General features: G+C 46.4%; 1 protein-coding gene across 1 annotated transcript in view; it reads left to right on the plus strand.

Moving 5' to 3' along the window:
• LOC131259006 (cadherin-87A) overlaps window positions 1-21273 on the plus strand; it is a 63641-nt gene extending 42368 nt beyond the window's left edge. Inside the window, exons 9-20 of the mRNA XM_058260415.1 lie at window positions 2660-3113; window positions 3184-3288; window positions 12420-12588; window positions 15317-15861; window positions 16636-16774; window positions 17095-17249; window positions 18885-18974; window positions 19064-20224; window positions 20292-20452; window positions 20528-20629; window positions 20696-21074; window positions 21149-21273. Coding sequence (XP_058116398.1) covers window positions 2660-3113; window positions 3184-3288; window positions 12420-12588; window positions 15317-15861; window positions 16636-16774; window positions 17095-17249; window positions 18885-18974; window positions 19064-20224; window positions 20292-20452; window positions 20528-20629; window positions 20696-21074; window positions 21149-21235 — 3547 coding nt within the window. The 3' untranslated portion in view covers window positions 21236-21273. The remainder of the gene's footprint in view (window positions 1-2659; window positions 3114-3183; window positions 3289-12419; window positions 12589-15316; window positions 15862-16635; window positions 16775-17094; window positions 17250-18884; window positions 18975-19063; window positions 20225-20291; window positions 20453-20527; window positions 20630-20695; window positions 21075-21148) is intronic.
• Window positions 21274-21952: the final 679 nt, after the last annotated feature.

Genomic DNA, 21952 nt, shown 5'->3' on the forward strand with positions numbered 1-21952 from the left:
TGTGTGTGTGGGTGTGCGCGCTGCCAAAACAAGAGAACAAATGTACGAACGACAACCGTCGAAGGAGTGGCGACAGAAGTGGGGCCAAAAAAAATAAATAGTGCCCCAGTGCCGGAGCGCAACATAATTGAGTGGGGCAATCATCCGTTGGAAGCGAGGTTGAACGGGGGAAGGATTTGGTCGCAGCTGGCAGGATAACTCGCTCGTCTACGGAGTCGAACCCGCCCGAGGGAGGGGCTTACCGGTGGTCGGCTTTGGGAGCCAAGCGAACGGAAGGTGTGCTCGCATAAATTACGTTAAAATTTAATCAAATTCTTGTTTAGATTTACGAGAAACGGAACGGATTGAACGCCGGCGGGATCCGCCGGCCGACAGGACCAAAATCGGTAGCCCCGTTGGCGTCGGTGCGTTGCATCGGAGGGAGGGAAGGGCGAGCGAACCGGGTCCGAACGCTAAGGAACCCAAATTGCTGGGTTAAATAGGATTAAGGGGTCACGGTGAGCGAGCGAATGGGCAAACGGTTGCGTTAACCAAGCATTGGGCATGCCGTGAGTGAGAATACAGAGCGGGCGCTAACTCACCCATTTGGAACTAAGGAAACCGTTCGCCAGCTTTTCAAGCTTCTTAGACTTTTCCAGAATGTAAGCCAAACGATAGGAATTTCTACTCCTCGATTAGTGAAAACAGACATTAACAAGCTCGTCCTGTTGAAGATATCGAATAAGTATGGCTGAGGCTCGGCACTTGACGAACGACGTGAGCAAGTGATAAAGTTTTGATTGTCTCATTATTTCCTGTCCTATGAAATATTGAGCGCGATTGCAAAACGCGTCAATGGTAATCTCGGATCCTCGTTTCTACAAATAAAAAATAAATGACGCTGAGCATAAAAAGCGGAGTGGTTGAATTCGGACTTGCGGCCACATGGCCGGAAAATCGTTGCTACCGGTGAATAACAATGCCCGGCCAGTGGCGCTTTTTTCGTCAGAAAGGCCGCACTGGATCATTAATTACACGGGATTAGCCACATTCTTGCCCGTTTGCGTGGCGGACGGATGGAAGTGCGCCGTTGAATTTAAATCCGAACTTTTTGGAGGGGCTAGCAGCTCATTAAATATGCAAAAGAGTTTGGCGGCTTCGGGAGACGATTTGAAATTAGCACCACGCTTCCACCAACGGTCTCGATTGGTCGGCTTCAGTCTGGCAATTTGGCGTAATTGCATTTTGTTTAATGCTCCAAGAGGTGGCTTTTTTGTAATTCCAAGATTTCGATAAGATTTACCAGCTTGAGGGCCCATCCGGGGATTCCAGGTAGAATTGGAAGTGAAAAACAAAGATAATAATTTCAATGAAAATCTTATTAAATCTCGACCGGTGCTTAGCTAATTCTAATACGAAGGCGCCAATCAATGTACCAAGGCGTGCTAGGAGAAATATATACTCAATTAATAAATCGGATTAATTGCCATAAACTCATCATCAGGATTGATCCGCATTACCCACAATGGTTTATTTTCGCCATTTGTAATCTTATTAGGTTAATGATGAATGGAAAACAATTTCAAACTATACCTCTTGATTTCATTTTCATTTGAAAGCATACTAAGAATTGACAAATTGAACCGAACTTTTGTATATCATTGCTATCTTCCGGATCAGAAAGAATAATTTTTGTAACTAAAGAAAACAAAAATGCATTGAATTAGAACTAGCAAGCCGTTCAAATTTTATAGGCGGTATTGCTGCACCTGGTGCGGCAAGACGCTTTCTTTCCCCCGCCAAGAAGAACTTTCACAGCAATTTCTTGAACGCGACGAATTTTATTTATCGGTTAAAAAAATTAACACTGCACTTCTACTCTCCTTGACGGTTGCGATAAGAAAGTGCGATCGCTCTTACAGCCACCAACGTTTTCGGTTGCACCACAGGTCGTTTACCCGATCAGCTGGTCTGCACCGGAATCAACGACCTGTGGTAGCCCAGGCGGTGGAGTGAGAGCGACCGATCTTCGTTTCTTCCCTTCCATCCATGCATACGCCATCTAACGGGATTAGAACGGACCCAACTTGTCATCGAACCGTTACCTGATCGTTATCGCTGTGCGTTATCAATAATGCAAATTTTTGATAACCCACACAACAAACGACGATCAAGTGACAGGCGGATAGGTGTTATCTCGGAAAATAACTTAATAGTTGTTTTTAGTAGATAGCTCAAATGTCCTTCTATATTTCACCAAATTTCATCAAGCTACATCGAAAAACCTCCATCAAAACTAAAAAAAATACTATTACTACAACTTCTTCTCTCAAAGTCTTGCCTGCAACTGCCCTATTTCTTTTCTAACCTCTTCCATGTCATTTAACTAAGCCTTCTTTGATTATATTTTCCTATATTTTTTCTGGCAGCGCTAACAAGTGGAGTTTTTCGAAGTTGTTCTTAAGTTGCTAAAAGTATTTTTCAAATTATCTAGGTTATAAGATTATACAAACTCTTCAATGGTATCGAATGTCAAGTTTAAACATTAAATTTTATTTTGTAACAAATATCCTGTTACTCTGTACACATAGATTTATTCCAAATATACCAAAGCGGTTTGTGGTTGGCTATGCTAATAAATACTCATAATTCGTTGCACATTCAATTTCTCCAACTCCAGATACCGCATCCAGCAAGGCAGCTTTGACGACTTCGCGATTGACAACAAAACTGGCGACGTAACGATCGCCCGCAAGCTGGACTACGATCGGCGCAACACGTACCAGATGGAGATCGTGGCGGCGGATCTGGGCACACCGAGTCTCTCCGGCACCGCAATGCTCATCGTCAGCATCATCAACAGCAACGACAAGGCGCCGTACTTCACGCCCACCACCCAGCGGGCGGAGGTGAGCGAGGACGCCCCGATCGGTACGCTGGTGCACACCCTAGTGGCCGTCGACCCGGACGTCGCGTCGAGCGAGTCGCTGGATTACGCTGCCACCGAGCCCATCACGGCGGTGGACAAGAACGGTAAGGAGGTCGGCGAGATGGAGGACTTCAAGGACATGTTCCGGATCGATCGGTCCGGGAAGGTGTTCGTGAACCGACGGCTCCAGCGGGACAGCTTTGCGGTAAGCCTTGCAAACACTCAAGCGAGCGGTCGAGTGCTAATGTCTCTTCATTTCCCGCTCGCCAAACCAGGTCATCCGGATAAAGGTACTGGTGACGGACACAACGGCACCTTCAATACAGCAAGGCGAAGGGCTGCTCATCATCACGATTACGGATGTTAATGAAGAGCCACCGGTGAGTGTACTTGTTTGTTTTTCACAGATTTCCTTTCTCCACCGTATCTAGCGCGTAGTGAACATCATCTTCGTCCTTGAGTGAAGAATCCATTTTGAATATTAAAAGTAACTCTCCGTTCTTCTGCTTCTCCCGGTACTTTGCGCGTGATGTTTGATGCGAATCCATGCGATTTTCTATTTTCACAACAAAGAAACACCCCGCCACTGGAGATCTCCCTCGTTTGGCGAAGTTTGATGGCGTATTCCTTGGCAACCATTCTACCCAGGTGTGACGGAGCTTAATGTGAGCACTGTTGCGAATGGGGATAAAATCGCAACACTACCAGGGAAGAGCTTCCTTAGTATGTGAACGAACCCATTTGTGCCACTAGTTTCCCCATTCGTTTCGTCTGCGTGGATCACGATGCCGTGGAGTGCATTAATTCACCGATATGATGTCAGGCGCGATGATCGATATGCTAGAAAATGCACAATAACACCCACCTCATCTACCTGCCAAACCGATTTTTGCCACATATTCCTATGCTCGTCGGTAATAACCGTGAGTAACCCACGGGCATCCACCATCCGGTGTATGCAGCGTCATAAATAGTTTCCTTGCGATTCGATCCATTCGAACCGTGCCTACGTATGTGTTCCGGAAGCTAGCACACAATTTACACACTCGATTGCAACATCAAGCGAACGGTTCCCGTGAGAGCGTTCTAAAAGCTTTCGATAAAAGTAAAACGAGCGTGAAAAACTCGAAGAATGCTTGCTAGCACTCGCTAATGGGATCTATGGGGAATGAAAAAAATAACTAAAATTCTGCAGCCCGACAGCGTACAGGGAGAAGAACATGGATCACTCGCGGCTGCATGCGTAATCATATGAACGTAATTTTTCCACTCGCGATGGATGCCGTTGGACCATGAAGTCGATTAATGTTATCCATCCGTTCGCATTGCGCCATTACCGTACCGGAAGAGTGAACGATCTGTTGCGAATTGCATGCCGACTGCAGGACGACAAACGTCGGAAGCTGGGAATTTTGATCCAGGGAGGGTGAACAACAGCACAAGCGAAAAAAAAACTCACATTCGTTGTGAAAAGCAGATTAAAATGGTTGGAAAATTATTGGTAAAACGTTTGCGAAACGTTCCGTCCGTACCATTCTTCCTTCGCTCCATTCGCACTGCACTCTATTGCAGCTCGCTGCGTTTCGAAACAATACAACATGATGCTCGCTTCCTGGAGTTCATCACGGATGCATTTTTATGCCATCCGGTTTTTCCGGACGGTAGCTTTCTTTTGCTCAATGAACGAGAAGATTGTTTTGTCAGTCGCAATGAATCGTTTGGCTGTTTTTTGCGTTTCCAGCAGAGGCAGGATGCTTTTGCGGAATATTTTTCAGATACAACAGGATCAGAGTTTTGATACTAAGTGAACGTTTTTTACCTTTTTTTGTTTGTAAAACATTCACGTCCACATTGAATTAGTAGAAAAACATTGAACAGTTGATGGAGTGATCCTTCCTTAATCCAAATGAATAGAAAAGTGAGCATGTTTTATGAAGGCAACATAAGTATACGTAGAATTTCACAAATTATTTGATTTCATCTCCGATTTCAGAATGAACGAACATGATTGCTCTAAATCTTCATAATCTTATGTGATCGTGATGAAAAAAAAAACAAGAGTATCCAAATGTTGAATAAAACTATGTTCACTGGTTAATTTTGTTTTGAATATCATTTAGTTTAGGATTTATCGATTCAAACGACCTTCAACGTTCCGTTATTCCAACATACAAACCAAACGAAAAACTTAATTGAAAAGCTAGCATTTCAATCTACGCTCTCCTCTGGCTCAGCTCGTGTTTATTAATTTACCTACTTTTACTACACTAATAAGACTTTAAAGTTCCGTTTTTGCGGCGCCACTAAATTCCCCTCATCAAAATGTGCATCAAACCAAGAGGGAGATCTAAAGTTACGATGAATCAACCCGGTAAGCAGTGGAGTTTGTTTGCCCCGACTGTCGGTGTATGTGTGAGTGTCTGTGTATGGGGCGGTTTTTTTCTGTTTTTCTTTCCCTATCTTTATCTTCAAGCACGTCAAACCTGACTAGAAGTTCACGCAAAGCCACGCGAGATCACACGAAAAAGGAGGTGAACTAAAATTTTGGAAAAAAATACTGAACAGCTTCACATAATGAAGCAATTTATTCCCAACGCAGCAGGTCGGCGCTTTTCGCCGCTGCTGCCCGCTTTTTTCCCGCGGCATTGGGTTGCTTGTTTTTTTTCCTTCTCATTTTTCATTTCACTAACACCGTTTGAGGATCTGCTGCCAACATGGTTGGGAAGAAAAATGGCAACGTTTTTCGCGTTCTTTCATCGCGCCTGGTTTTCGCTCGCTGTTGGTTCGCTTTGGGTGTGAGCCGTTGCATGTGTGGGTGCGTGTGTGTGTGTGTGTGTGCTTCTTGAGACCATATCATACGCATTCCCAAGGCGTAAGTAGCTTTAACCGTGTTTCGTTACGTTGCACGAAGACTTCCTTTGGCCGGCCACGGATACCTCGACGTCAACGGATTATGAGAAAATATCTTCAGAAGGTTTCGCAAACTCCATGTATCTTTTAATACACTCAATCTACTGCTTTCACTCTTTGAGGCCAGCCCTGTTGCAGATTATACTGCCCGCCTTTCTTGTGACTGGCGTGGCCTGTTGGTGGAAAGTTTACGGTACTCGTTCGAGCGCTGGCTTAAAAAAGCGCTCCACAAACTGACGCTCCTATTACGGCTGTATCAAGACAAATCGCACCGACCGCGTCCACTCCAAATGGTCCAACCTCCCCAGGCGTAATCATCCCGGATTCAAAGCGAAACGAGCAATGCAACCCAATATAAAAAAGGGGCCCCGCGTTGACCTACAACTGCAACCGGGACCTGCAGGGCGCACCGATTATACGCGCCGCAGTGCAAGCAGTGCATCCATTAAAGTGGAACGTGATAGCGCATACGGGAGCTTTTCCATTGGATTTCCCATCTCATCTCCTCGGGGAGCTTTTTTTCACCCGGCGCTGGCTTTTCTGTTCGTTCCGAGCGGGTCGACTTTTCACGCCCGATTCCGACGGTTCGCCGCTATCCGGCGGGTTTTGTTTGCCGAACCACAATTTCTCACCTTTGGCTTCACGGTGCGCTTTTTTTGTTTTCCTTTTTTATACCGATTTTTTTTCACTCATTTTCTGCCGCCTCCCGGAACCGAAGAGGCTCAACCTCGGCATCTGCTAAGTGACTCTCGAGAGAAGCTTTACTGGCTTGCTGGCTTGGCCTAACTTCACTTCCGTTAATTACTATTCCGGTTGGAGAAACGGCAGGGTACGAGTTTATTTATATTTTTTCTTCACATTTTGTATTTTCTCAGCCAAAATTGTGCAGTGAGTTGTTGAATGTACGTATGGTCGTGGCTTATCAGCGAAAGTGAGAACATGAGCTTGATTTTGCTTCCCAAAGTTCCTCCTTCATCCCGCAAGGATCATCTCTTAGGGAGGATAAAACGAAACCTGCTAAAACGGTCTATTCCCACCGGAGTTTCGGTACGCGCTGGGAGTTGTGAGGTGAATTTTACCGTCAGTTAAAAGCCTCTCTGGTCTCAGGATGACGCACGCTACTTACACATGATGCCCTTTTCGATTCAATCCGCAAGATACAACCGGTAGCAACAGCATTGCGCAACGGGATTGTGTTGATATTAACAAAAGCACTTCCGGAACAACACGGTATGGAACCTGATCCAAGTGCATCCGGTGGGAACGGTGGAGTGTAAAGCATTCTCCTACACACCCACCAGCTCGAGCAAAGATGCCTTATTCATGTCGTATTACGAATCCATCCCGCTGAAAGGTGGTTCTTTGATCGGCAGCCTAGTATTTGTGTGTATGTGTGTGCAAAACAACATCAAGATCCTTCATCGCGATAGAGCACATGCCAAATGCTATCATCGGCTTGAGCATGCACCGGAAGGTGTATTGCATCGCGATAATGTTTCGTCGCCTTCGATGGGAAATTCTCCGTATCAGACACCAAAGAACGTTGCTAACAATGTGATTCGGAGAAAATTAGGATTAGAGTGCTCTGAGAATTCAACACAAATCGCAGAACTGTGCAACTGAGACACGTCCAGGTCTGGTTCCGCTTCAGCAAAATCGGAATCCAATTACAACTTACGTAAGTCATGAGAAACTTTCAGAAGAACTAATATTTCTCATCCCGTAGGTTCTTTCATCGACAGTTTGTAATTAATTCTAGCAAAAATCCTTTGAGAGCAATCCCTTCCTCATCTTCTGAGCCGACACACGCACTACCGGTCGACTTATGTCGCTGCGTGTACGTGTGCGTGTGTGTGTGTGTGTGTGTGTGTGTGTGTGATCCCTAGTGAAAACACAAATTCAAAAGTCCAAGCAGTGCCCGGCGGACGGAGAATGAATAACGTCTCCGTTCGGGTTTTGTGGTTCTGTAGAAAAGCGATCCCAAAAATGGAGGAAATCGGTCGGCCCTCATCCGGTCTGCTGGTTGTCAGTGATCCGGGCACCTACTACCCTCAGGCACTCCCCTAGGCCCTTGTGGCTCGGAAAGCGGCTGATAGTGCGATTGAAAAGCCTCCGTTGATCGCCAACACAAAAGCTTGTAAGATGAGGGCATTTTAATTATAATACGATTATGGGCTTTACCATTTGCCTGCGTCCATTTGGGCCGAGGGTTTTTCCATGCCATGGAAAACATTTGCCCATCCGTCCCGTTCTCCGGGGTTACCTTTCAACGGAAACGGAGTGGCTTCTGCAGCCGGCAGCTCGACTGTTTTGGGAAATTTTAATCGATCTCCCAAAGCCAAACACAATTCCCCTAGTTGGAGTGTATATGAGCCATGTTCGGGTGTGCGCTGGAGGGTGGAAGAGAAAATGTGCCCATTTGGGGTGGGGCCTGTATGTTGAATAATTAATTTTCTCCTTCACATCCTTGCGGCATCCAACCCGAAGGGTTCGGACGAGAGCTCGGGGATTGGATTCCGTCGGTTCGTTACCATCGCACAATCGGTTTAAACAACAATACACGTACGTCGCAAGGCACGAGCGTAGGAGCTGGGTGGTGAAACTGATTCCACCCACATCACCGGAAGAAAAATGAACAGTGGTTAGGTGTGTGGCGATGCACGAAATATCGTTTCCGTTTGTTTGCCGTATCTCATCGCTTGGAATCCGGTTTTAATTTGCCTACCTTAGCAACGTGCATTGGAACGAGCCACGGGGGGTGAAATATTAATCTGCGACCCTTCACCCCCATCCATTGCCATGCATACATCCATCCGGAAAACGTGCTACCGGTGAAACACGCAGCCGCTAAAGCAGCACATTAATAATCATGAAATCATCTCCCGGGAGACGCTTTTCGCAGCTAATCCAGTTAGAATTAGTAGCGATAAAAGGCAAATATGCACGGCATCCTCCGGAGGGAAGAGAATCGCTCAAGCAAATGCGAAGGTGGGAGGCACACGCTCGAGTTTTTGACGTAAATGTCTTGAGCGTGCTCCGCGGCAGCGGATCGACCGAGAGGACAACCCTTCGCTTGTTGGCAGGAATATTTGATGAACTCTCGGTGAACAGTGAACTGTGTGTGGAGACGTCAGGTTTCCGTGTGTTTCATTCTGACGCAGCACACCGACGGGTTAATGACACGAGTGGTAGAAAGCCGTTTGAATCCTGCTACAAATCCTCCACAAAGAAACGCTTTCAAACGCGACTGTTCGGTGCGGCCGCAAGGCTTCTCGCTTCTTCCGAGCCCGTTCTGCAGCACGATGCTACCTAAAAGCACAGTCTAAAAACGTTCGGCTCACTTTGAGCAATAAGTGAGTTAATATATTTCACGGAACGTTCGCGTCCTGCAGCGCCGCGTGTATCATTTGCATAAATGATAAGGCAATTATCAGTGTTTAACAGCGCTGACTAGCAAACTCTCACGAACTGACTTCTCCTTCCCGCGGGACCACAGTGACGGGTTCGGAACTGGCAGGTCGCTCCGCGTGACTTTCGAGCGAACAATAGACGGACACGTGTTTGGGTGAAGGTGCGTGCGGCTCGATGCTTCCAGCGGTGGTTCGATCGGTACTAAACTATCATAAGCGGCGGGCCAATTTGGGTCCCATCACTCGTGCCAGTCGCTCCCAAAGGGTGGGAGCCAATGTGCTAATTAGAGGACTACTTTATGACTGGAACAGCACAGTAGCTAACACTGAGTGGCTCGGTTGATCGTCAGAGACCGGGCGTCTCCATCGCGTGCATACAGGAACCGTTCACTCGGACAGTATTGCTCTCTTATTCCAACACAAAAGGGCATCCAACACAAACAGGCATCATCATAACACAACGATTTATAAACAAATTTGGTAAAATTTTCAGGGAAAATAATAAAGAAAAGGAAGGATTTAGTCCTCTTTTAGAAAATCAATTCTGAGCACATTGAATCCAGACTATTTTGCAATATGTTGAACGCCCCGGCGATGCTCGGAGAAGAAGAGATTGAGAAAAGAGTTATTATTTTGAATCTTTAAATGAGGGTTGGGTTTTAATTTAATTGTTAAAATAACAGTAAATTCAAAATGTTTGTCAATTCATCGATTTAACCGTGTTCTATAAACCCTGTGGTATAACTTTGGATACACCTGGATGGATGGATACACCTTGACACATGTGCTTGTTTTGTTTGCGTTAGTAAAACTGGATTTCAATTGGTAAAATTTAGTTGGTTTTATCAAAACATCGTGATCAAATAAATCTTCAACAACATCTGCAGTGCTTGAGCTTAATGTGTGGAAAGTTTCGACGGTTCAATATTGATCGAGTTTTTAGTGTACACAAAACTCCATAAATAAAAAAGCTCAAATATATATGTAATAGATAGTTTCACCCCACAATCAAGTATTTTTCTTGCTTTTCCGTTTATTTGACAGTCTTGTTGGCCATATTTTGTCGAATTTAACTTTTCACGTGAGATTTTTGGAAAATAAAATATATTTTTCTCAATTTTCGAATAATAGAAGCGATTCATGCGAGTTGTTTCTGTTCTGGAAAAGTCATTCAGCCGAAGTGAAAAACGTTGTTCTCTAAAATTCTATTGAATACCACACACAAAATACCCTTCATACCCTTTTCTAGCACCATCTGTCGATGGCGAAATTCGACATTTCCGCAAAACACAAACCCAATTCGTCCATAAAATCGGTCCAAACGCCATTCCGACAAATCGCTCCGATGATTTACTTCCGCTGCAAATGCAAATCACAATTCTGTCAATTCAGGCCAGGAAAAACAAAATGTGCTGTCGTTACCTACAAGTCATGTTTCCTGCCATAGAACCCGATCAGAGATGGTTGGGGGGAAGGAGGTTTGATAGAAAACCCGGCGCACTCTATGTAGGGCCATATCTCGTCGTCCATTTGTGCGCTCCCGTCTCAGATGCTCACTTCGTTGTTTTACACTCTAGTCTATTTTTTCTACCCCTGGAAAACTGTGTACAATGCCAGTCCCACGCTCGAAGGAAGGAAGGCGCCCGGGAAATGTTTGCATATTTGCCGTCATACCGGCCGTCTCCGCTCGGAAGCTTGACGAAAGTGAAAGACAAGCACTCGCCCTCGTTCGATTGGACCTTCGCTTGTACTTGCTTGTGTCAACCTATTTCCTCTGAGCAGCAGCACTCGGTTGGAATTGTAGTTCAGTGACGACGACGACAATGACGATGGTGATGAATTGTGAAAAAGAGTTCTTCTCGTTCCCTTTTGCCAAGGGAATGCGAGCGATCCGGAAACGTGTTGTTTGAGAAACCGGCCGGCTGGTAGTGGTTGGACGAGGGTGGCAATGAGCATTCCTTCTTTCCATTATGGGTGGCCTGGTTTTGGCGAGTTCGGAAACGATGTCTTCAATCAAATCAAGTCCAGTACGCCCAAAGCGAAAAAGAGGTCAGTTCATCGAGACGCCGTCTCAAGTGCGCTGGAAGCGATGCAGCATGGATTCTTTTGATCTAGAAAACAATCGCTCAGCCATCGTTTTCCTCCTCTTGCGTCACAGTGGCTTATGATAAAAGCATCCATTCGAGGGTCACCAATAACATGTTTGCTGCACTTTGTTTAGAAAGGATTTGATGAAACATTTAAACGGTTCACAGTAGAGCGCCCTTCGTCAAACGAGCCGAAGAACAATCAGACCCCGATCTTCGTAACCATTCTGCAACGGAGATAGTAGAATGCATCTTGGGGTCGCTTGAGCTGCCTTAAAAGAAGCCAACAGCTCCTCCGGGGATGCATTTCGTTTCGTGGTCAAAGGCCACAGACACCTAACATTCCACGAACGGGATCGGGTTGTAGGAAATGTCTTGGTTGAAAAGCCACCGTAGAATGTAAAATGGCAACCCCCGGGCTACACTTGAGGCAGGTTTCACAATGCATTCCAGTCAACTGGGCCGTGCTGCTCCTTGATTTATGCTGTCAGTTGTGCTCGTTTATTTGTGCTACCTTGCGCCTGGCTCCAGTTCGGGTGGCTACATGGGCGGTGCGTGTGTGATTTTGTGTCGAACATGGTGGTCGCATCGATGCTCTGCATTCTCGAACCGGCTGAGAGATGGTTCGGTAGATTCTCATTCTTTTTTTTTTTTTGGTTAAGTTTCCTTGTTCACCGCAAGGCTGCGGTGCCTTCCGGGGCACGTCGTAACTTATGGCTCGAATGGCGTCTTGCAAGTCACCACCACCGACGCCGTTTCTAGCTGCTCGGTGACCCGGTTACCGCAGACTGCTTGATGGCTTTTCCGAGCCATTATTCACAGTTTATTGCTGTCAGCAGGAGGACAATGATGACAACGTTCGTCCCGAAGGGCGCCCGGACCGTTGGCCCATGTGAGTGAGGCTGAGCAGATTCTACAAATTCCATCCTCCAGCGTTGTGGTCCTTCTCAGCTGCCTGGGCATAAATTGGGCACAAAATTTATAATATTACTCAAAGGTGACACCGAGCGCCTCAACCATTTGTCAATCCATCTTCGTGCATTTTATCGCCACACATCCTCGTGCCACGCTTCTCATATTCTCGGTTTTCCCGCCCCTGTACAGATCTTTGCTCCGCCATGGACCCCGGACAGTCCCACCTATCACTTCCAGGTGGTTGAGGAACAACCGGTCGGGACGATCCTGACGACGATCCAAGCAACAGATGCCGACTCGACGATTGCCGAGTACCGGATGACAGAGAACGGCTTTTTCGAGATCAACAACGCGACAGGTAGGTTCTCTCCATCGGCATGGTGCAAACAGATGCACCGTCCCGGATGCACCAGCACTTTATTGATTACTGGCAGCTTCGGCATCTGTCGGCTCGGCGGAAGTCCTCGACCTCGACCGTACACAGTTCCCGCACGAGGAAGCGAACTTAAACGTGCTCCATAGCTACTTTCCGACGAACTATTTATCGATTATTTATTCAATGCTATCAAGATTCCGACCCGGAATGGGCAAGCCATCGCTCATTCCGTTCAGCGTGCGGGTCTCGTTATCATCATTATGGGTCGTCCATAAATGGGCGAACTGTAGGCTGGGGATGACGGGACGCTGCCATAACGTTTGCATCCATCATTGTTCTTGCGTCGTGGTATTTGGTGCGCATTTGGAAGTTCCACTAATATGGATCAATATTTTAGCCATGCTAGGCATAATCCAAAACCATACGGTCGCACGTACGAGCCCGGTTAATCGCGATAATTAGTTCCGGTCCGGGTTCGCAGAGCGCCCGCGATTCGGCTGTTTGTCACCTCGCAAACTCGGTTAGCTGAACGGCTTTGGTCTGATTAGGCTTTCTAGCGTTTCCAGCCACACCCCAACGCATATGAAGGGGCAGTTAAGGTTGCGATATGTATGCTACACAACTAGTTTTGTGGGGAAACATCATCTTTCATGTTCATTTCATCTTCGCTATGTCTTTAAGTAATCTGCATAAATCTTGGAAAGTGTAATGTTTTTACTCATCTCTAACTTTTCTGTTCTTATCTGAAATTTGCATTTCGATAAACAGTTATGACTCAAAAAACATGGCCCAAACTCATATAAATCTATTGGTACATATATGTAGAGGCGGATTAATTGTTCTAGAGGCCCCAAGCAGCTACAAGTAGGCCCCAAAAACATACATTCCAAAATTTTTAAAATTTCAACTACAACTTTCAAATTTTCCTCAATATAATCCCATGTTTTAAATGCCAAAAGCCTTATTTTCAAATCCATACTTACATACAAATGCGAAATCATTTTTGCGAACTTTCCAGGAGAATAATTTTTCACGAAAAAAATTTCCTATTTGATGAGTAATTTCATTTTTTCTAATCTAATTCTAATTAGTTATTGAGTCTCTTGACAAAAACCAAGTGAGTTTTGTGTTTGAGAAAATTCGAAAAGAAAAGGTTAGTACAATGCAAAGCATTGAAACTGTTGGAAATGTGCAGGGCATTTACTTTTCCTAATCCATGTCCATTATCCTCAAATTGTTCTGAGAATTTTCCTCTTCTGTTAAATAATCTTTACACTTATCGCTTTTATATAAGATAGTGCATCAGTATTTTATATTTTGACTTCAAAAAACCAAAAAAAATGTGACGTTTGGTGACCTTCAAATCAAACACAATTAATTTGCAAATTTATCACGCATTTGATAAGACATGCAACTTTTTTGAAAAATAATAAAATTATTGCAACATTAAAATTTAAAAACAAATGAGCAAGCGGACTTGGTAACCCTCGATAACTCGGGCCCCAAGTAGCTACTTAGTTTTTTTATCTTATTATCCGCCTCTGCATATATGTAGCATTAGCATTATCCGAAATTTTTGAACCAATGAAACAAAGTTTAATTTTATAAAATTAATCGTTTATTAAATATGTAGTGTGTTCACTAGTCTACCCACTAGTTGATTTATCCAAAAATAATATAGGTTTAATTAAATAATCGATGTTTTACCAGGGAAACTATCAGTGGAAATGTATTCGGCCCAGTTATTCGAAGTATTCAACAAAGCTTCATTTTCACCGAAAGAATTTTAATTGGTTGTTGAAATACCATAATTGGTCAGAATTTACCAAGAGCAGAATTTACGCATTAATTAATTCACAAGTAAATCATGGCTTTCTATGAGTTGCAGCCTCGGTATTATTTCTAAACTTATGAGTTAAGGGTTACTAAATGTTATTGAAACCATTGTCCTTTTCTCATTATTTCATGTTTTTGTGGAGTTTGTAGATGGAGTAAACATGTTACAGAATGTGAAGGTTCAGTGGGTCCACTTCCCATTTCGTTCCCTTGACAAGGCAACCGATTCTACGAAAGATCCGAATGAACACCCCCTAATCAGATGCACCATAGATGAATTAACACCGAGCCTGTCCGATGCAACACCTCGCAATTGTTGCTACGATGTAGCTTCGGTTCGAACGAAGCAAAACGGTTGTTATTTAATCATTCTAACCTTATCATAGGCGCCCAACAATTGGCAAATTCACGCTGCACCAGTCATTCTGAATGCAAATACCAGCTGTCACCAGGGAGCGACTCCCTGTCGAGTGTTCTGCTGGCATGGTTAGCTCGTGTCAATGGTTTCAAAATAATCCTCTGAAAGAGCAACGGTGTTGGACCAGGGGAGTGTCTGTGGAGGCTCACTGAAAGCAAGACATAAATGGAGCCGATAATTTATGATATTTCATTGCCTACCAAGCACCACTGGTTATTATTGGGCAATGCAAGCCGGATCCAAACAGGCGTTAATAATCGACGAAATCGTTTCGACGTTTCTCATTTCTGCGAACAAATTGTGGCCCTGTCGTTTATCGCTCCCGGGTGAGGAAACATAAAGAGGTGTGCGGGGTCGGGCAAATTTGACATTCTAATTACGTGGCGTGAAAAATTAACGCACGGCTTGGCGCACCGTTTCCACTCGTTCATTGTTTCATTGTTCGGTCGCTCACAGGACTCATCCAGACGAGGACGCGCATCGACTACGAGGCGGTGCCAGTGGTGCAGTTCAACGTGACCGTGGTCGATACGGGCGTCCCGCAGCTCACCTCCACCGCCCAGATCACGGTGGACGTCGTCAACACGAACGATAACGATCCGGTGTTCGAGCAGCCCGAGTACTCCATGCAGGTGCGTGAAAACAGCCCCGTCGGCACGCTGGTCGGGGTGGTGCGGGCGAACGATGCCGACGCCGGTCAGTACGGCCAGCTGACGTACGCGATCGTGGGCGACCACAGCGGGAACTTTGCGATCGATCCGGATACTGGCGCCATCACGGTGCACAATGCGTCCGCGCTGGATCGGGAGGTGGAACAGGAGGCAAGCCTGACGGCGATAGCGACGGATCGAGCCCCGGAAGCGACGAGACGATCCACCACCGTCCCTGTGCAGATCGCGATCCTCGACGAGAACGACAACGAGCCAACGTTTTCCCAGCAGATCTATTACGCGACGGTTGCGGAAAATGCAGCGTTGCATCCGCCGGCGGCCATCTTGCAGGTAAGTGCTGCGTCCTAAAATGGAATAAAATTATACCAACATTTTAGTACAACGTTTTTTCATGTCCTTTTTTCGTTGGAAATTGTATCGTCAAACAAATGAAAAACAACTTATTGAAATAGAATACTATAGAACAGAAAATCATAGAATTTCAATAGAAAACATGTAGGAAGCCACAAAACTAAATAGTTTTGTGTCGACATAGATTATTACTACCATGTTTATGTTACACATAAAATGTATTCAGGCTTTTTGAATATTCCTGTTTTTTTTTAATTAGTTATGAATTGTTTAATTACGAATGTATCATTACTACATTCTCTAGAATTCTTTGCATCTTCAAACTTTTCCGTTCCACGGTAGTGTTTTCAATGTTTTTTCGTGCTTACCCTATTTAAGTAAAAATGGGGAAAACATATCACACAATTTGGTATTACTAAATTCAAGGTGTTTTTGCAACGCAATGAGTTGAACAATACCCTTATAGAAGATAGTCATCAGGAGAATCTAATGAGAACCTTGAGTCGTCGGATACTTAAAATTAACATTTACACCATTTGTAAAATATAGTTTTGAGTAAATTTATTGAATCCTCATGTTCAAATTATTATTTTCCTATATCTAGGAATAATCATATGCCAATAATAGAATAGTTACTAAATGTTTCCTTGTCTGCTTATCATTCAATTTCAACCACATCGTTTGGTTATTATCTACGAAAAAACATACACTTTCCATTAATGGAATCTGTATTCAATTCCCTCCCGTCAATAGGTCACGGCGACAGATCCGGACGAGGGCGCCGCAGGAGACGTCAAGTACGCCATACTATCCGACACCGTCGGGGGCATCTTCCGGCTCGATGCAAACTCGGGCATACTCTATCCCGGTGCCAGCTTAATTGGAAAAAGCGGTAAGTTAATGGAATGCTCGCGCTCGTTAAACAACGGCCGTGCCTAAAATGGCCGCAGAGTCCGTTGGAAACGGAAAAAATAACGTTAAAACATCGGAAAACAAAGTGACAGAGCAGCACGGGACGCATCACGGCAAATGTGTCACGTGTTGCGAAGATCGATGACACCGGCGATGCGCGACGATGGACGTGTTTATATCAATTGATTAGCCTATGATGAAACGGGATGTCACTGCGCCATCGGCGAGCGCGATTCCGCCCTCTCTCTCCCGCCCATCGCTAACCGCACACGAGTCCTTCTTCTTCTTCTCCTTCCGCAGGTCAGTACCGCATCGAAATTGAGGCGCGAGATGGACTCGGTTCCGGACCGCACAGCGACACCGCCACCATAATGATCGAAATCCAGAGTATCAATCAGCATCGGCCCGTGTTCATCATGCCGGCGCTCTCCAACGCCACCGTCGAGATACCGGAGGTAACGAAACCCAACAAACTCGCCGTTAGAGCCAAAGCCTATGAAAGGGGTAACGATGCATACGAGAAGGGGTGGGGAGGAAGAGGGAGGGGAGGGGGATGTATCAATGCAAGGAGGTGGGGAAATTCGCGCCGAGCATTGGCTTGATACGCTCTCTGTCCGGCACGGAAAACGGTGCGTGCTCCGGACCGGCTTACCCTAGGCTTCCGTGTTTAATTGAGTTTTTCATTAAAATTCTATTGGAAACCGTCACCCTCCACGTGTACCCAAACTCACCGCCCCCATCACCCACATCCGAGGCAACGGGCGGGGGAATGGGCGAAGGACCAACCCGAAAATGGTAATATCGTATCGTGTTGCGCCACACGCGCACACACCAGCGGATGCGAAGCTAACGGTCGGTGTCGATATCGGGTGGTATAAATTAAAACGTCCGATTCTGTCGTTCACGTGGGGTTTTATCTTCTCCGTCACCCTTTGCACCCGGTCCCGAACCGTTGCAGTAGAATTGCACAGCCTTTCCCACTCGCGGCCACCCCGCGGATGCATTGGCATGGCGCTTTGAATGTTTGATATGCCACATCCCAACGCGGACGGTATTAGCGGTCGGACCGAGGGCCTTTTTTTGCAGCCCCGAAGGCTTTGCGCGAAAGTGGGTGACACAGTTCCATGCAGAATATTACCATTGTCAACGGGTAATGTTCGCGGTGTTGCATTCCAACCAGCTTAGGCACAGTTGGGAGAAGGAATGCGATTGAATTATAAATCTCCTGGGGATGCGTGCTGTTTTGAAACCGAGATGCAATTAAAAGCATTTTAATTTTATTACAACAGTTCAATTTTTACAGTTTTTTTTTCTATAAGAATAACAAATTAGCAGTGTACTGTTTGTACTTTGATATTGCATTTCAATTGATAAACGAAATTACATTTGTTTCAGTAAAGTCTCATAATGAATTTTAACTGTTTTCATTTTATTTACAACCACGTTTCTTTAAAAGCAATATTGTAAATAATGTTTATTTGGTGCCTTTTTCGAAAAAAAACTTGTGTTTGTTTTTACTTCCATTCTATAGGTTGTTACTTTTCATTATTGTTACATTGTCGTTTTGAATGCTCCTAACATAATATTGGACGAGGACTTTAACTTTCACCTTTCACCACAATTTTACTGTCAAATCGCATTCGACAACAGCATTCTTTCTTCAAAATCGGAACCGAGCATGCTCCGTTTTGCTTTTGACTGGTAGTTTTGTGTCAAAGTGGCGTTTTGCCTATTTTTTGCTATGTTACTTGCAACATGCTTTGTTCATTACTCTAAGCTGAACAATACGCCAAATTCAAACATAAAAATGTTCAAATGACTGCAAAATGAATTTGGTAGAACTTTGTTTTAATTTGGTTATTACTCGAGCGTGCAGAATTTTTATGTCAAATGCCCTGCCAGAACCTATTTTGTGAAATTCTGAACAAAAATGGCAGTAAAAGTCCTCGTCAAATAAGGGTATAGCTGGCAACCAACTGTATAAACGTATCGTACCAAATTAAACTGCAAGCCATCGGGCAATATTCAATGACACTTCCTCACGGGATAAAAGCCACTCATTACCTCGACTTTATTTCCCACCCACCTAGAACCTGGCCACCACCGACTATCTCGTAATGACCGTCAAGGCAACCGATAACGATTCCGGCGCCAACGGCAAGGTGCTGTACTATCTACAGGTATGTCGGTCGAATCTGCAATGCGGTTGCGGCCCGAACGTTCATAACTGAGCTTCGCCTCTCTTTGCCTCTCATCCCATTTCGCCCAGGTGAACAACCAGAACGTGCAGGAAACGGAAGAGTTCAGCGTGAACGAGATGTCCGGCGAGCTGCGTATTCGCCGGCAGCTCGAGCGGAAGCGCCAGTCGCGCTACGAGCTGATACTGGTCGCCCGGGACCAGGGGACGCCGGCCTGGTTCGAGACGTTGCGCTTCCTCACGGTGCTGCTGGTGGACGTGAACGAGAACTATCCGGAGTTTCCGGACGCCTCGAACCCGTACAAGTTCTTCATCACAGAGAACAGTGCGCGCGACATACGCATCGGTAAGATACAGGCCTTCCTGGATGGGCCGAGCCCACCCATCTTCTACTACATGCTGCTCGGCAACGAGGACGGTGCGTTCTACGTGGACAAAACGAGCGGCGACCTGTACACGAACCGCTCGGTTGACCGCGAGGAGCACGACGAGTACATGCTGTACATTCTGGCCAGCAAGCAACCGGATCTGTACGTGAGCGAGCACGAGCGTGTCCTGCTCGCGACGGAGCAGCTGGAGCGGAACGCGACCGTGGCCAAAGTGTGGGTGCACGTGCTGGACGTGAACGACAATGCGCCCGTCTTCGGGCGCGACCTCTACCGGGCCGGTATCAGCGCGAAGGCCTCCATCAACGAGCTGGTGGCGATCGTGAACGCCACCGACCGGGACCTGGGGGTGAACGCGACGCTGGACCTCTTTATCCGCGGCACCTTCCTGTACAAGGACGGTGCGAGCAAAACCACCGGCAGCATCGTGCCGAGCCCGTTCGCCATCTCGAAGGATGGGCGCGTGGTGACGGCGAACTATATGGCCGAGTACAACCAGGATCGGTTCGTGCTGGAGATCGTGGCGAAGGAGGTGGAATCGCCCGAACGGGAGGCGACCGCCCGCGTCCACGTGTGGGTGTTCAATCCGGAGCAGCTGGTGCGCATGATTCTTTCGCGACCGCCGGCCGAGGTCCACCAGGACCGGGAGGAGATTGTGTCCGAGCTGGGAAACGCGACGCAGCGGCTGATCATCGTGGACGAGATACGCTACCACGTGGACAGCCTCGGGCGCATACGGATGGATTGGTGCGATATGTACTTCCACGCGGTCGACACGACGACGCAGATGATTGTCCCGGTGGAGGAGATCCTCCGGGAGATCGATGCCAAGTATGACTTCCTTCAGGTATGTCTCCGTTTATGGACTCTCCTCGAAAGTGGTTTCTTATCGACTTGAACTGCTTATCTTTTAGGACTACAATGCGGGATTCTCCATCATGAATGTTGTCCCGGCGTACGCCACTACGGCGCAGGACAACTTCGACCTAGCGCTGGCCGCACTGATCGCCCTGCTTATCGTACTCTTCGTTGGAGCGGTTAGCTTTATCGTTCTCTGCTGTTGCCTAAAGCATTGGTAAGCCTCCTGTCGGTGACGTGGGCTTTCAACAACCATTTTGTTTACATGAATTTCCGATGTTCTTACTTCCAGGACTATTACGATACCGAGCGAAACACGGCGTAAAGATGCACTGATCAAGAAGCAGATCATAGAGGACTTAAACACAACGGAAAATCCTCTTTGGATCGAGCAGTAAGTACAATATCGGTGCTCCGTGACCAGAATGAATAATGGAATGCTGTCACCCTTTTATCCCAGGAAGCTTAAGCTGTACGAAGAGCAGGAGCTGACGATGCAGGTGTTTTCCGAGCCGGAAATGTCCCAGCAGCAGTCGATGAACAACTCCAACAGCTCGCAGGACCCATCCTCGCAGCTTTCGCTCACGCTTGGGCTCGAGCATCAGCTGCACCATCCGGCGTCGGTTCCGCTCGGCCACCGGAGGGACTCGTACGACATGTCACAGGCCGGTGACAACACGTACGCCACCATACAGCCGCGAAACTACGGTCCCAGCAATCTCAGTACGGTGCTGGGCAGTGGCCTAACACCGACACCGGCCGGGGTGACCGGCACGAGTGCGACCAGCTCGAGCGAAGTCGCGGACTACGCCACGTTACGCAACAACCGAGCGCCATCGGTAAGCGGAATCTAAGGTTATGAAACTAGAGCTCCTCCTAACGATTGTTTTCCTCGTCTTGCTACTTCCTCTAGCAACTGTTCGAGTTCCGGGGCTCCACGTTCCAGGTGCAGCAGCCCGGTGGAGGTGAACAGCCAGACTACGTCACGGAGCTCATGTAGGACGAACCATGTCACCGCACCCGGCAGCGACGACATCCACCAACCAGCATGGAAGTAATACGTAGTGATTAGTTAAGCTAGGATAAGCTAGGATCGGGGTTTTTTCAAGTCTATGTAGGGGTTATTTTTAAGCGAGAACATTTGACAAACTTTCACATTCCGGCAAGTCGTCGTCGGCTGCTCGACGGACACATTACTCAAGGAGCGACGGGATTGAAACACACGCTGGACGGGTTAGCGCGTTCGGTAGATGTAGAGTTTTATTTGTACTTTTATTCTAGCAAATACGGAAATCGATCGGAATTGGGAACGGCTGCTCAAATGCTGCTTCCCGAGATCTGGCAAACAGATTGCAACTATGAAAACACAAGACTTTGAAGGGAGGGCGAAGCAATTTTCAGCAGAGTGGCGGAACCCCCGGACGGTATGTGAGGACGGCTCAGCAGACGGGCCGTAGTTATGAGATTACATGATAGAGACAATAAATAGGTTTTACTGAAAAAAATCATCGCATACTCACAGCACCGCACTCGATGTGATGTACCCGAGCAGTATCAGTGTCACCTAGGGGACACAAACTGGAACGTTTTCGCTGCACCATACAACGGTTTGCCATTCGCTTGACCCCATGCCCTTGGCGTGCACCTTTACTTTAACACGTTTGCGACTAACGGTGAAAACGATACGTTCACCAATTAATTTATTCTCAATCATTTG

The sequence above is a fragment of the Anopheles coustani genome, chromosome 3, assembly GCF_943734705.1.
Source record: "Anopheles coustani chromosome 3, idAnoCousDA_361_x.2, whole genome shotgun sequence".
Lineage (NCBI taxonomy): Eukaryota > Metazoa > Arthropoda > Insecta > Diptera > Culicidae > Anopheles > Anopheles coustani.